Genomic DNA, 17,500 nt, shown 5'->3' on the forward strand with positions numbered 1-17,500 from the left:
ATAATAAGAAGAAGAAGAAGAAGAAAAAGAAAAATAGTATTACAAGTTCTTTTTCATAATGGTAATATAAATAACATAATAACAGTAATAATATCATTATATAACGAAATAAAATATTTTCCCCCGAATTATTTATCTGGAACCATTACATGTAGATGACGATTGAATTACCTCCCTTTGGAATCCCTAGAAACAAGGCCATAAACAACATGGCCGCGAAATAACGAAAGTTGAAGTATTTTGCTGTTTCCGAAACTATGATCACTTTCGATGAATACTTGTTGGCTCTTTTTTCATGGAGAGGATAGACGCATTTTAGCATAGACTCAAACTCAATGGAAGAGTGTTAATGTCAGAAGAGGTTTGTTTTCCTGTCACTTTTTTCCGCCAATCAATCCTAATTAATCAATCCGGTAATTTCAACTTCCTTCTGCTGTCACTGCTGATTAGAAATTAGATACGTGACAACCAAATTGATGTTATTTTTTAATTACGTCCTTTTTTCTCGTTATTGATCTTATATATGATTCTTTTTTTTTTCATTTTCTTATTGTCGTAAAATGACTGGACTGTTGAATTGACTATCTCACATGTTATTTAAGAGAAGAACACATTGTTGCGTTTCAATCATTGAAACAACACATTGGATCAATATGTTCTTGTTTTCTGTGATTCGGCAATTTAGTTTTGGCTGTAGATTGCTTTAATGTTTGAAGGTGTCCATATATATGATTCGGGAAGAGGATTCCAGTCTTCGATCTTATGGGGTGCACATTTCAATCAAATTGTGTCGGTGAGATCATAACTGTTATCTTGTTTGTAATTTTGAACATATTAGTTAATCGTTGTTATTTCCGTCTGTCTTGTAAGGGAGTCAATCCAAGCTGTGCGACCATGTCTGTTACGTTGCTATGGGCACTGTAGTCATTGCAGATACATCTTGCAGCAAGGTGCTAGACAGCTTCAGTTGTTTTTTATATCAGACTAGCAAACTATGATGCATCTTTGATGTACAACTAATCACTTAGATGTATCTTATATCTGCATAAACTCACTGAATCTGTATAAATCCCTTAAAGAAACATATTAGTAAATATATTTTGTTTGAGATTTTTAAAGTCTGCTTGCAGCTGTACGAGGGCTGTCCTAAGGGAATCCAGAAAAACGGGGTATCTTGAAAACCAGTCATTTTTCAGTTCTGTATAGGCACTGTTGTAGAGCAATCATTTTGGGGATCTATGAGAGAGCACTAAAAGCAACGTGCATGACAATTGAACATGGCGACTCAACAATCATGACAACCCCTTTGAAAAAGTGGTAAACGATAGAGGTAAGACCTGGACGCAAAAGGCCTGAAACCTGTGAAATTCACACTGGTGAGAAAGCACTTGGGAAGTCACAGGTATATGAGTGGCTCAGTTCGAAGCCGAGCATACAGATGTCCAAGACAAAGTTCACAGAGACCCTTGTCTTTCTGCAAAGATGGGGGACAATGCAAGTAGTGTTAATATCAGAGTCATTATAAATTTCAAAGTCCAAATAATAGTCTTTGAAGAACTACACTATCGCAAGGTCTCTGCTTGATGGATCCCAAAGGAACTGACTTCTGACCACAAGACAAATTGAGTTGACATGTCTAAGACTTTGTTGAACCTTTGTCAAGCTGTCGTGGGAGTCATTAACGCTTCTGGAGACCTCCAGCAGTATGATGAAGCATTATTGAGTATCATTATTACAGGTGACGAGACTTGGATACAACACACGACCCCTGAGACAAATTGTTTGGAAGCACACATCTTCACCACCTTCAAAAAAGTTTCAGGTTTAAGGTTCAGCCATCGGTGAAGAATATTATGGCCACAGTTTTCTGGTATGCTATTGGGGTTCTGATTTCAGAACCAGGATGGACTGTCAATTTCAACAGGTACTTTCAGACTATTGATAAGTTTGGAGAAGCTGAGCGCAGAAAAAGACCTTGCCGGTTGACCAGCGGGTTTATTTTGCAACATGACAATGAGACTCCCCACATTGCAAACACCTTGAAAGACTGGATTCAAAGGTTCGGATGAGAGGTTCTACTCCATCCCCCTCACAGTCCTGACTTGACCCATTTGAAACCATGAAATGCCATCTTTCTGGAAAGCGGTTCACTAGTGAAGATGACTTTTGAGAATCTGTGAAAGACTGGTTGAAGTCTCAGGATGAAAAATTCTTCAGTGAGGGTATCTTTTCCCTGTTCAATTGGTGGGGAATAAGCATCCAATGGGATGGTAATTATGTTGAGAAATAAAGCACTTTTCAAGGTATGTTGTGTGAAATTTTGTCACGAGAGAACAAAAAAAAAAAAATTGATTTAAATGAATTTTTCTGGTTTTCCTTGGGTCAGCCCTCGTATCTGATCCATTAGTGATTTGATGTACCTGTAGAGAAGACAGTTTCTAACTTTCATTTTGGTTTCACTAGATACCCTCATAATGATGTTGTCTCTTGTCAAACAAAATCAAACATAATCACTGGATAGATTATTATGGCGTTTGGGGGAATAAGTTGGCAGGGAATGGCAAGTTACATTCATTGACACATCAATCACTTATTCTAGACTTTGTTTCACTTCATCCTGATCGAACATTTGTTGGGTCGGATCACTTTGTGCCCCGGACTACCCCAGACTGCCCCTGACTGCCCCGGAGAGTGTTTTACTTTTGACGTTTATTCTCTGTCAAGGAATGTTTTATATTTTAGAAACAAAATTCTGTCCTCATAGACAAACAATTACTATTGGGACGAGGGTAGAGAACAGAAACACTTGAATGCTTGAAGTGTGCGACACAACTTTATTAACTCAAGACATTATGAACACACACGCCGGCATAACCGACGGATGAACTGACAGTCAAACATCAGTATAACAGTAAATAGCGTCATATTAGACGACCCAGACATTCAAGGGGACAACTCAACTGAAACATAAAAGCAGTGGTGGCTCGTGTCTTTCTAGAGTGGGCTGGCATTACTATTCCACCCCCCAAACCCACCAACCATGATAGGTACTCTCTATAATGCCGATGGAAAGAGAACAGACGCACACAAAGAAACAATTCTTCTCTTTTTTTAAACAATACATTTTCAGTTGGACAAATCTAGAAACACGATTTTGTAAAGTTTGAAATAAAAAGTAATAAAACCATCTCTATAGAAATGTAGAGCCCAACACAAGCCACTAGATCTGGTGAAAAATTACTAACAATGGTAACCACTGGGGAGACTGGGCAGGTCCGCATAGCGTTATATTTACTTGTGTATTTGCCCTCCCTCCCTGCAGAATTATTATAATTGATATAAAGATCTTTCAAATGGATGGTGATCATGAAATGAAGTTGAAAAACCATTCAATGAGCAACATTTTTGGAGCAGTCCGGGGTAGTCCCGTGCAGTACACAGAGTCTGGGGGGCAGTCTGGGGTAGTCCTGGGCAGTCCGGGGCAAAAAGCGACCTTTCCGCCATATGTTTTATAAAAATGGGTTAACTGCCTCACTAGAAAAAATTCACATGCTTCCCCTAAGAGAAAATGACATTTGATTTATTTCTAAAGAAGAATCAGTTATGACTTGAATCCAAAGGAATACAGCATTTGGTCAATGACTGTCAGCATAGTATATAAGGGTTGTACAATAGATAATACAGAAACAGAGTTAAAAGAGTCAATTCAAAGTACATAGGTATAAATGGTTATTTAAGACATTAGAAAAATTAATTGGATCATGGAAACTAAAGGCTATGCTCAGTCATAAATCAAAATGGGGGGACCAATAGATCTCATCAAATTTTGCAGAATTACGCCTCAAATCTTTGATATGACAAAAATGCTGTGTGATTTAAATAGATATGGAATGAAATTTTATCAAAATATTTTCCTGAAAAAAGAATTGTATATGAATATCAATATAATTGTGATAAAATTTCCGACTTCTAGTGGCTGCAGGCTTCCAAACTTTTCAGAATTTTTTTCACACTCTTGCTATATAAAAATTGGTTTCTGATATAGAAAGATAATGTTAATGCTTGAGACTTGAATTTTTTTTAATGCAATAAATAAACACAAAAGAAAAAAGGAAAAAAAAAAAGAAAAAGGCAACCTGTTCGGATTATGGGGAAACCCAGATTGTGGTGTTTCAGGCTGGAGAGACGTGGCTGTTTATGTATAACTCCGGTTGATCGCAACATCTTGGGAACAATGAAAATGTTGTGATTAACCGAAGTTTAGTTTCCAGTCCACTATTGCAACAGTTCACACATATATGGTAAACTCAAACCAGTTGTTGTAAATATTGCTCTTAGTCCGTCACACTGAGCAATTTGAATAAAATAAAAACCTTATAACAGCCCTGTATAGATTTTGTCAAGCAAAAGCAACTTTGAGGCAAATCGACATCTTATTCAGATTGGATTAACTTTCACTCTTTTGTTCTCAACATTTTTAAGAGTCAAAGAGATTAGCCATGATAAGAGACAATAAACTCGGTCACAATGCACAGTTGTCAATCCCATCCCCTTCGCCTCCTATTTAATGGCCACAGATGACATCACAAACCTATACTTCAAAGGCCCACTCTCTTTTGTCTCTATTAGAGTGGTGACACACTACTGCAGCATTAAATCCCGATCACTTTCGATTGTTCAACCTGTCACGATTTCTTCCATGATAAAATTTAATCATGATATTTTGTTCGATTGATTGCTTGAATTTACCACTTTTTGAGGGCAAAAATTTGTTGCGATTAACCAAGTTTTTTTGCAATTAACCAGTGAGATTTTATAGAATTAATCCATTTTCTTTGGAAATGTTGCGATTAACCGAAGTTGTGATTAACCGTGTTGTGATTATCCGAAGTGGTCTATATATAAGCAATTGCTTGACACGAAACATTGTTTAGCAAGCCATAATTACACGCCCAGACACACAAAAACAAGAAACATACATTGGTCTCAAAGAATACTCATTTAAAACCATATATAATCTACACAAATTGTCATTCAAAACAAACACAACGACACTCTACCACACTGAGTGAATATGTCTGGAACCTAAAAGAAAGCAATATACAACACAATATTACATGGAAAACTATCTCAAGCACAAAGCCATTCTCAACATCTACCAATATGTGCTTAGAAGAGAATTTTTACATCATTACTAAACCAAACATGGTAATATGAATAGTAATAGAGCTTGTTGTAGTCTCTAATAACTCTTATACATTTTTATTTTCAGTGTGTACCAACAGATTTGCTACTGTGAATTTTATCAGGAAACAGTTTTATCTACTCTTTTACTAAAATAATAATAATGATAATAATAATAATAAAAATAATAATAATAATGATAATAATAATAATAATAATAATAATAATAATAATAATAATAATAATAATAATAATAATAATAATAATAATATGATGATGATGATGATGATGATGATGATGATGATGATGATGATGATGATGATGATATGATGATGATGATGATGATGATGATGATGATGATGATGATATAATAATAATAATAATAATAATAATAATAATAATAATAATAATAATGATAATAATAATAATAATAATAATAATAATAATAATAATAATAATAATAATAATAATAATAATAATAATAATAATAATAATAATAAAGACATAAATACTCCAATTCACATATTTTTTTCCGAATATCATGATTATTCCCCAGAACTTAGCTTTAAGTTACTAATTTGTAACTTTTAACCATGGCAAGGAGTTGTAAGTGGAAACCTGTCCCTGGCGATGCCTGCAACTGGCACCAGACAGAGGCACAGCAGGCGACCATTTATCTTCTCCGACAGACTGGACCAACTGGATTTTTGTTGAAAGAGGAAGGGGAAACAAAAACTGCTAAGGTTTGAAAGTTAAAGATTATTGTTGTATTTCCTAAGCATCTTCTTTTAAAGTTTCTTTTTTTGTGTGTGGATACATTGCATTGAATAGGTAACCCATCTCCTGACATCAATTTTACACCATGATCATTTAGATGCTGTAAATTGATTTGATAGCCTAAAATAGTAAATGTAGAATAAGCTCATACGTTGATTTATTTATTTATTTTTGATGAGACCTTAAGTTCAATACTACAAATCCTCATTAATCTTCAGGTCATATTCTGACATAATTCAGTTTTGAGATAATGGGTCCTCTTTGTAAATTAAAAACGAAAAAAAATTATAAAGATACACGACAGGCTATTATTTGTGTGAAGAACTACAGTTTCATATTTTGTCCTCATTGATGTTCATGTCATTTTCTGACATATTACGCTTTTGACCTTATGTAACATATGTGTGTGTGTGTGTGTGTGTGAGGTTGATTGTGAGTTTATATTTGTAAATGTCTACTTATGCATACCTGCCTACTTTTACTGATCGTCCGTAATTGTTACGGAAATTAGGTAGCAATTTCGGATATAAGGAAATGGAAGAAATATTGCGGATTTTGATTTCACAACAATTTGGTCGTAGTATTAGAGAGAAAAAAAATTATTTGTTTTCTTTTAAGTTACCGCAGTTATCAAAGAAAGAAAAAAAATGTTCCCTTAAAGTTATAAAAGCTACTGCTCAATTCACGCCCATGATAGCTTAGTCGATTGCCAGCTCGTAACGGTGGAGGTCAACAACATTTATTTTACGTATAGAAGTTGTAGATACACAGTATTTTTTTTTTCTTTTGTTGTTGTTATTGTTAATTTGTGGAGTATTACTAAAATTGTACCATTTATTACTGATGAATTTTGTGTTGGCTACTGATTTTGAAATGTTCAAGTAGACAGGTATGCTTATGTCATATAATCCCGAGCTGGCAATTCAGGTATTATTGGAATTCGAAATCTGGAAAAGCATGTAAAGAGGTAAATGGAACAAAACTGATTTATTCATTCTCAACGGAAACTGTTCTTTCGGGACTATCTTAAGACAAGACTGAGATAACCTTGGCTTAAGTAGCAGTGCATTCTAGAAAAGGCAAGGTACCAACAGTGGGGCTTGAACCCGGGTGTTCTGGATGAACATGCAATGCTTTATCACTCAGATGTCTCACTCCCATATCGCTGTGTTGGCGTATTCTTTATGTGGATATGGAACATATAAATATGAATGGATAATAGAGAATTTTTTTTTTTTTAAAGAACAAATTCTTGAGTTAACAGTTAATTTTGGATGACATAAGAGCTTGGCTATTATTTGAGTTGGCAGTCTTATAACAAAAATAATCTCATTTTTTTGTCAAGTTCATTTGTCATTAACTGTGATTTACTGGTAAATTAAAGATAATGCTGTCATTTCGATTTATGTAATGTGAACAGTGACAGCATGGTACAGCAGTCTGGTCTACGCCTCGTAACCCAAATGAACGGGGTTCACATCCCATCCATCATCATGAGCGACTCACCTTACTCTAGCTCACATGCTTACCTTTTGTATGATATTCAAAGTAAAGCAAAATGCTCATAAACCATACATACATGTTTTCCTTGGGATTAGTACAGCATTTTTAAAGTAGACAAGAGCTATTTCTGGCAAACATTGACATCTCAGAATGAATCATGTTTATCATATAGACAAGAATGACAGAATAGGAAAGCATATATAACGTATGATTTTGATAGATATGAATAAACTATTTCTCAAAGTATTAAACTACAGCTCTCCTCTCTGCCAAGACCTCCTTAATCAGACTATATTCGGCTTGTTTTTTTGTCTTACGGTGGTTTTCTTATCCTAACCATTCTGGAACTAGTTTTCATTTTCTCAGTCATGATCATAAGGCGAAATGGTCTATAGGTTACACTTCCACTCTTGGTTGAGAAAAAAAAATTAGCTCATATTTTTCACTTTGTGGTGCTCTACTGTCGCTTACACATTGGTTATCGATAGACTATAAAGGGACATTCCTCCTGAAGATGGATACTGGAACTGTTAATTTAGTTTTACTTTGTTTTTTTTTTTTTTTTTTTTGGTAGTTGATAAGAGAATGCAGAATAAAGAGCCATAAAACTAAGAAAGGTTAATTGGGTATAAAACAGAGAATGACACAGCGCAGACTTGGCACAAGATCTTAACCAGAGTGGCTATAAAATCGAAGTCTTTGCAGTTAGACCTTGGGCTCGAGGATTCGAGTGATCATCAATGTATGAACTCTTATACCAGCTAAATATCACTAGCACATGAAGGCCAAAAGCAATTCAATCCTCGTAGAAACCGCAGAGAGGAATTTTCATTGGATACGAATAAGAAGGAATGAAAACGAACTGCCAACAACACGAGGGATAAAAAATGTCATTACATCACCGGTAGTGATAGCATAGTAGATAAAAGCACACGAATTGTGCCAGAATAAAACAGAACTTGATCCAAAGGTCAAGCACCCGTGCAGAATTTAATTCAAAAAAAAAGAAAACAACAACAACAACAAAAAACAAACAACAAACAAACAAAAAACAAGCAGAAAAACACATGGCCTTTGAGAAGTTGAGGACCAAAACACTTGTTCGGGAGGGGCTTCTTCTCTAAAGACTCGTTTTTTTCTTTAGCTCTAACTTAGTACTGTTATAACTGTATTTGGGACACAGGACATATTCTTTCTTTCTTTTTTTTTTCTCCAAAAAAATTCCTTGTTTTATTCACAACATATCATACCCATCTTCTTTACAGGTTTTTCTGGGAGATCCTCATACATGCACATGCGCCGTTTTCAAAAAGGAACGAGACTTATGTAAACATCTCTGTTGGCTGTTGTTAAAAAAATTCCGACTATCCCCAAACGATCCATGTAAGAACATATAATCTGAAGTAAAGTTGAAGATTTCATTATAATCTAGATGATTTTTTCACCTATTCAATGTTTTTATTTTTTTGTTTTGCTTTTTGTGTTATGAGCTTCAATTTTCATTTTGATTCTAGAAACATAATTAACTGCATGATTTATTGACACATATCTTATTATGTAATTTTAACAAAAGTTCTAGAGAATTAATATGAATAAAAGGGATATTGAAGGGATCTTAAAGCTTCAAACGGATTAGGGAAAGACAACTGAAATTGTGTGTTTCTGCACGCGCTGGCGTGTTGCGTGTGTGTGTGTGTGTGTGTGTGTGTGTGTGTGTGTGCATGTGTGTTTGTGACACGTGTGTGCTTGCAAAAAAAAGCGGGGGGGGGGGGGGGGGGGGGGGGGGGGGGTTGCAATGCAAATCTCAAGCTGGATTTTAAAATGTATTTGTGATTTTTTTTTTTATCTGTGCAACCAAGTCAATTTAGGCTCAGCCTCAATCCCCACTCCCCTCCCCCGCATAACCTCTCACTGATCATTCGATAATTAATCACATTATGCAACACTGTCATTTTCCAATTTCTTTATCTCTGAGGGTTATCTGTGATTTTATTTATAATTAAGCACGAAAAAAAGAGCAAAATGCGAAAGGGTATGGAAGTAATAGTTCCTGAAGCATTCAAAGCTTTCTGTTCAACCTGCAGTAATTGAGTAACGGGGTCTTTTGGAGCTGACTGAAACTTCTTTGCAATAGACTAGTTTTCTATCAAAAAGTAGCAGACAAATTAATGTTCCATTCAAAGTCACAGAAACGAGGATAAACTCTTCTACATCGGCATATACTGTCAAGGCTTTCAACAACGTTTTGAAACATGTTTTATATATTTAAAAAAAAATTAACGATACCTAATTATACAGTTTTGCATAAGAAAAAAGACAATATTGCTTCTATGATGAAAAGGTAAAAGAAAACGAAGAAGAAGAAGAAGAAGAAGAAGAAGAAGAAGAAGAAGAAGAAGAAGAAGAAGAAGAAGAAGAAGAAGAAGAAGAAGAAGAAGAAGAAGAAGAAGAAGGAAAAAAAAGAAAGTAAGAGAGAGAGAGAGAGAGAGAGAGAGAGAGAGAGAGAGAGAGAGAGAGAGAGAGAGAGAGAGAGAGAGAGAGAGAGAGAGAGAGAGAGAGAGAGAGAGAGAGGACAAGAAAAGAACTTTTGCTAAAGCTACAAAAAAATAAATGGCTAACTACAATACACTTTTTCTTCCTTAGTATCATGGCAGTTGGGACTTGTAGAGAGAGAAGTAAACGAGATTTTACAGGGTAGAAACACTGCCCAGCAACGGCAACGAACTAATTCCTTACGCCAAAACGGGCAGACGACAATAAATGATACAACCGAGACGACAGTGGATGGGAGGACTGTTGTGCAACAAAGGGATATTTCTGATGATGACGTATGCCCTATCTGCCAGGAGGAGCTCTTGTCCAAGAAACTGGCTGTCACATATTGCAGGTATTATTATGGGATTTTGCTTTAAGTCTCTCGAGTTTGCCATAGTTGGTTCGATTTTCCATTCATATAAACTCGGGAAGCGTTCACTGTCAGAGACTCCTCGTATTAAAAAAAAATGTGTTCAATGTAGTGCTTCAACAAGCTAATCCACTGAGTTTATGTAAGCACAAAGAAACTGAAGAATTGATTGGAAAATAGCATTCCAAGCATATATTTCAAAATGAGATATACGCCAAAGAAATAAATAAATAAAATGAAATAAATAACAAGAAACTCAGAACCAAAGAAGAAAGCCTTCATAGAAGAAGCTCCCTCGAACAGTCGTTTTGATATTCAATTTCTTACACTCTAATGGACTGACTTAGGCCATTACTCCTAGGTACCTAGAACTCAAACAAAGTAATCTAATTGATTCATGCAGCCTAACTCTTGACATCATCCTACGATTTATATTTTAAGTTTTGATGTAAGAAATTAGATAACAAATGACTTAAAAGCAGGGTGTTTAACCCATTAAGTATTTGCAAATTTTGGCAATCTTTTTTTTAAAGCATTTGTATATGTGTCACTAACTTTTCCAACAACCTATCTTATTTCATTTCTTTGCGCAGCAATTTGTTCTTAGCAATCCTTAATCCATTAATCTCCATGTTGGAACATTTATAGGACTTTACAATTACATACTCTTTAGTTTGAGATAATAACAATCAATTATACCCTGTCATTTAAGTCGCCCACAACTGTTTTTCTTTTCATAAAGATTCGGCTGTGGCAACACAATCCATATGAAATGCATGAATGTATGGGCCGAACACCAGCAGAAAACATCACAAGATAAAACAATCAAATGCCCTATGTGTCGAGAAGACTTTGGAACGCTAGAGTCCCTCAAGACAGAGTCCAGGAATGCCGGTGTCCAAAAATCAGAACCCCACGGTGTCAGGCTTGATAGACATCTGGGAATTGCCTGCTCTCATTGCAGTAAAGCTCCCGTTGAGGGAAAATGTTATAAGTAAGTTTAACACTCATGTTGAAAACTAGTCATTAAAAAAAAAAAAAATTCCCTTTATCCATCCCAAAGGGGAAATGTGTCTGTAGGGTCTATTCCAAGGGATGACTCGAATAACCCAGGCGTCAGCCGTACTACAGCGCCGCAAATTGAGCTAGGGTAAGGTGACTTGCTCAAGGCCACACAGCGCAGCGGCGGTTGATCGAACTCGGTACCCTTCGGGTACGAAGCAAAGACCGTACCGCTGAGCCACGCTGCCCCCATTTAATTGTGAGCAAAGGTAAGACCACTCTGGCAATAATAGTAGCAATTGATTTGTGTATTGTTGACGAACACCAACAAACAATAATTTTACATTGATACACTTTTCTATTTGTATATGGCCAATCAAGTTGATACACATAGGATATTTTTCTTCAATGCTTCCTGATTTTGTTCATTAAAAAGTCTCCTATTTTGAGATAACATAATGATAATAATCTATAGCAGAAGTGAAATGCGAATCATGTTGACCTCAAATGACTATAGATAAGTATTGAAATGTAGATTCTCTCTATGTCACAAGTCATACCAATTACCGCAATTCATGTTATCGAGATTGCGGCCATTTAAATGCCAGGTATACTCAAAGAAAAAAAAAGAGGAGCAAATGGGACAACAGCCGCTTTTTATTGCTAATCGCCACCATGTTGTTTGATGTGTGATCAACAATCGGATGAATCAAGAATAGAGAGAGATCGGCGATGTAGACTAAAGCCTGAAATCGTAAAATACTTGAAAAAAAAAACAATAAAAAGTTGGCATTCAGGGAGTGTCGCTTCATCAGAAAGATTGGTATACAAGTAAAGGAAAAATGTATTAAAAACGTTGTTTTTTTTAAATAAATTATAAATCGTAAACTTTATGGTCGATCAATCCGGCCAGCAATCCATCTATTTATCTTCAAGTATGAGGATGATGATAATGGTAAAAATAATATTAATTATGCTGATGATAACAATAATAATAATAATAATAATGATTATTATAATAATAATTATAATGATAAAAATAATAATAATAATAATAATAATAATAATAATAATAATAATAATAATAATAATAATAATGATAATAAATAATAATAATAATAATAATAATAATAATAATAATAATAATAATAATAATAATAATAATAATAATTATAATAGTAATAATAATAATAATCTATTATATAAAACATAGGGTCGGGGATCAAAATTGTTCCGTAATGCCAACGTTAAAGTTTGACCATAGAGCACAGAGTTACTGGCAAATCTAAAGAATATAAAACAATTTTCACAGATTGATATACGAGTAACTTGCAAACCTCTCTTATATTGATCTAATTAACTATTCCCCATTATTGATTCGCAATTGTTACTTAACATATCTGTAAGGTGTAATCATGAGTCTAAAAAATTGACCTTGATCTTCGGATTTGCTCAGCTCGACGCCCTCTCACAGAGATGCATATACGAGATGGATGTCGGTTTGGACGAATTCAATCACTCGTGGGGGCGGGGACGTACACTCCTCTAAGCTTGGTGAGAAGTTGCCAGGCTTTGATACCAGTAAGAGGAGACACTGGGTGGCTGCGAATCAGCTTCGGTCGAGGAGCTGCCAAACAGCAAGTGCGCTTCATCAGTGGGGACTTTCCACCTGTCCCACATGTACCCGATTTGGGCAAGAACCCGAAACGGCAGAGCATCTAGTTGAACGATGTGTTGTGACGATGCTACCAGGCGGGTTCGCGACGGTGCACGAATGCGGACCGGACTTTGCTGATTGGGTCGATCGTCATAACATAGTAGTGTGAGAACCATAAGAGGCTGCTGCCCTCCCACCGGACATATCTAAGCTGTTGGCTGAAAAGAGTCATCTCGATCGACGTATACATATATGCAAATAAGTGCACGTCGGTCTCGATGCGTTATAATTTCCACAATATAGTAGTATAATATCACCAGACACATTAAGTAAAGGGAGATAACGTCCTTAAGTACTAAAAAAAATATATATAAATATATATGAATATTTTGTAAATTTTGAACTCTTCAAATACAGTGATTAGCATTTAAAATGTTATTTTTATTTTGAATATGGAAATATTTTATTAAAATATATTTTATTTGTCAATTTGGTCAGTATTCTTTTCATTGTTTACTAATATTCACCATTTTGACAGTGTCTTCATTCATTATTATATTAAAATGTAAGTAAGTTTTACAAAGCTAGGTAACTTTTAAGATACTCAGCGTGTATGACTTTAAAAAAAAACAACTAGGTCTAAATTTAAAAAAACAAAACAAAAAAAAACAAACCAAAAAAAACTAAGAAAACATGATCATGAAGGGGTCCTCCAAGGGCAAGGCCTTTCCATTATTGCACTCCGGTTGGCTGACCACTGCGGTCACCCCAAGTGTGGGTGACTCGAGTGCGTAATTTTTGCATGTATACTGTAACACGCCTGACAGGCAAGCCGTGTGTTTGTTGTGCTCTGGATTTGTTGTCTTTTTATAGAGAAAACTACGTCTTTTTAAAGTGAATCGTATATGTAGAAATTCATTGTGATCTGGACTTTTAATCTATGTGAAAATTGTGATTTTTTAACAGTTGAAATTTGTGATATTTTAGAAAATCGGTATTTTAAATCTTATTTTGAGGTCAACACACACTGTTTACTTTGATATTACTTCAAGTTCACTTCACCATAACAGTCGCCGTGCCAGTATTGTCAGTGTACTGAGACAACTAGTACAGTTAGAACTTTAATCACCAGTGTGTCGTGAAATCAAGACTTTTCGACGTAAACACATTATGGATGTTTCTAGCCCTGTTTATTACAATCTGTTATTTTTAGCCCTTAGATATCTCGTAAATATATACAAACAACACTGAGCCATACTTTTCAACAATGATTGTTTTGATCACCCACGACCGCATAGGGGTGGCATACGTAAACAGAGAATGATACCTGTTCATATTGGTCATAGACCACCCTCCCCCACCCACTGGCCTCGACCCCCAGCAGCAATTATTTTAACACTGCCACTGTCGTCGGCGTCGTCGCTTCCGTCACCATCATCATCGCTGACGTATTCATCGTTGTCGTCGTCGTTATCGTTACCACCACCGCCACCATCACCATCGCCATCACCGATATCATCACCATCACCGTCACCACCAATGACACGACCACCATCACCACCAGCAGTGTCACCACCACCTCTACCATTATTGTCACAGTCATCACCATTGCCATCGTCATCCTTCGTCTCGTCATCATCAGCTCATAATTCAGTAAACATAATGTATTTTAATTCTCAGTCGGTCCGAAACAAGTCCTTACAAATCAATGATTTAATTTGTGACTCTAATAGTGACATCGTGTTTATTACTGAAACGTGGCGAAAAGAGATCGGAGATGAAGTAATCTTACGTGAATTAACGCCTGTCAATTTTAACATCCTGTCACATCCAAGGACATCAGGACGTGGCGGCGGTATTTGTGCAATTTATAATAATTGTATTAAAATAAAATCGGAAAATATCAACACATTCAAATCTTTCGAATGCACAAAGTTCACAGCTTTTAACATTGTGTTTTTATGTTTATACCATCCACTTCCATCAAAAGTTAATAAAATAGCACATGCAGGCTTTATGCGAGATATGGAAGACCTTATAGAATTATATATTTCTTTTACTGATCGTCTTATAATTTTAGGTGATTTTAATCTACATTTTGATTCAGCTGACCCATATTCAAAGCGAATGAGGAATCTTTTAGCCAACCATAATCTTTTACAGATCGTTTTAACTCCTACCCATAACAAAGGCCATATTTTAGATTGGGTTGCAACAAACACTGCAACCTGTCCAATCTACAATTTAACTGTAAACGACAAAATTATATCCGACCACTTCGTTATTATGTTCAACATACACAAATCTAAACCACCAAAAGTAAAGTCGATTGTTACGTCCCGTAACATAAATTCAATTAAACCTGAAGAATTCTCCAGCAGTGTAGAATCAGAGCTAGCTATTCTTGGATCGCAAATTACAGCTGATTCCTTTAATGCCACACTGCGAAAGACGCTTGACCATCATGCACCATTGCGCACAAGAAAGATGACAAGACGACAAACTGCGCCATGGATGACGGAAAAAGTAATGACTGCAAAAAGACTCCGCAGAGCTGCTGAATGGCGATGGCGTAAGTCACAGACTAACGAGAATCGTCAACGTTATAAAGATCAAGTCATCATAGTCAAGGAGACCATATATAACGAACGGAAAACTTACTTTGTCGATAAAATTTCCACATGTAAAAACACACGAGCTCTTTTTCAAACAGTTAATGAAATGAAGAATGCAGTTGATAATTATCATTTACCAAAAGATATCCCTGAAGAAAACCTCCCAACCGCCTTTTCCAAGTATTTTTCAGACAAAGTGAAAATTATAAGAAACAAATTAGATCTTCATTCAGTTGTTAAAAACGATGAGGAAAATTCGGACTATGTTAGACCCCCAATACGTATCCCTAATTTTAGTATTTTTAATCATGTATCATCTGATGAAGTGAAAGAAATTATCCTAGCCTCACAACCCAAATCTTGTTCCCTTGACCCGATACTAATCTTTTAATGAAATGTCTTGACTGTTTTTTAGAACCTATTACTGCAATCATAGATAACTCATTGCAGTCTGGGGCTGTACCAAATTGCTACAAAAAAGCAATCGTCACTCCTCTTTTAAAAAAGCATAATTTAGACCCTGAAAATTTGAAAAATTACCACCCTGTTTCTAACTTGCCCTTTCTTTCAAAAATCCTCGAAAGAGTAGTACTAAAGCAGCTAAAGAATCATCTAGATTCAAACATTCTTATCGAGCCTTTTTAATCAGCTTACAGTGAGCATCATAGCACTGAAACCGCCCTTTTGAAGATCGTGAATGACCTGCTGATAGCAAGTGATAATGGTAATATATCTATCCTTACGCTGTTAGATCTATCTGCGGCATTCGACATAATAGATCACTCAATCCTATGTAATAGGCTTTATTCTGATTTTGGCATCTCTGGTACTACTCTTTCGTGGTTTAAATCATATCTCACCAATAGGTCACAGGCAATGAGTGTAAATGGCAAAGTTTCTAACGATGTCTATATAGAATATGGCGTCCCGCAAGGTTCGGTTTTAGGTCCTATACTTTATACCCTTTATACTTTACCATTAGGCAGTGTAATACGCTCCCGTTCTGTTAATTACCACATATATGCTGACGACACGCAGCTATATAACTCTGCTTCTCCTCATGATCTCTCCTCTCTTGTCTGTCATTTAGAAAATTGTTGTGACTCCATCAAAAGTTGAATACTTGCAAATAAGCTATTGTTGAATGAATACAAAACTGAAGTTGTTTTGATAGGAACTCAGCAAAAATTAAAGTCTTTCCAATTTTCAAATCCTACTCTAACTATATCTGATTCTGATATTTCTATTTCTGAAAAGGCTAATAAGTTAGGTTTCATTCTGGATAGTTCTTTGTCTATGGATCAGCATATAAACATTTATGTGAAAATTATGTACTTTGAGCTCCGTAGACTATCGCAGATGAGGTCGTTTTGACCTTTCAACACCTTGAAGATAATTGTCTCTGCACTGGTCTTGTCACGTCTTGACTACTGCAATTCAATGCTCGCTGGTCTCCCTAATAACAAAATAAACAAGCTCCAGAGAGTACAGAATTGTGCGGCTAGGTTAGTCTTGGGAAAATCTCATTACGATGATACACAGGACATGCTTCGAATCCTCCACTGGCTGCCAGTTCGGGCTAGAATTGAATATAAAATAGCCCTTATCTGCTTTGGTGTATTTGAGTCTTCTGTCCCTCTTTACATTCAACACTTACTCCAACCATACGTACGTCTGAGAAATCTTAGATCCCACGATTCAAAATTGTTAGCATCTCCTAAAACTAAACGTAAGTATTTTGGTGATCGGACCCACGATTTGGAATGATCTCCCTCAATCTGTGAGATTCTCGAGCTCAATAGACATTTACAAAAAAGCCCTGAAAACATATCTTTTCAGGAAATATTTACTTAATTG

General features: G+C 35.7%; 1 protein-coding gene across 1 annotated transcript in view; it reads left to right on the forward strand.

Annotated features, from left to right (window-relative positions):
- The first annotated feature begins 169 nt into the window (after positions 1-169).
- LOC144965178 (E3 ubiquitin-protein ligase Zswim2-like) overlaps positions 170-17,500 on the forward strand; it is a 47,435-nt gene continuing 30,104 nt past the window's right edge. The window contains exons 1-5 of the mRNA XM_078900241.1: positions 170-361; positions 5,741-5,927; positions 8,730-8,847; positions 10,108-10,351; positions 11,112-11,363. Coding sequence (XP_078756367.1) covers positions 5,778-5,927; positions 8,730-8,847; positions 10,108-10,351; positions 11,112-11,363 — 764 coding nt within the window. The 5' untranslated portion in view covers positions 170-361; positions 5,741-5,777. The remainder of the gene's footprint in view (positions 362-5,740; positions 5,928-8,729; positions 8,848-10,107; positions 10,352-11,111; positions 11,364-17,500) is intronic.

The sequence above is a fragment of the Berghia stephanieae genome, chromosome 2, assembly GCF_034508935.2.
Source record: "Berghia stephanieae isolate SIO BIC M18660-M18661 chromosome 2, UCSD_Bste_1.3, whole genome shotgun sequence".
Classification (NCBI taxonomy): Eukaryota; Metazoa; Mollusca; class Gastropoda; order Nudibranchia; family Aeolidiidae; genus Berghia; species Berghia stephanieae.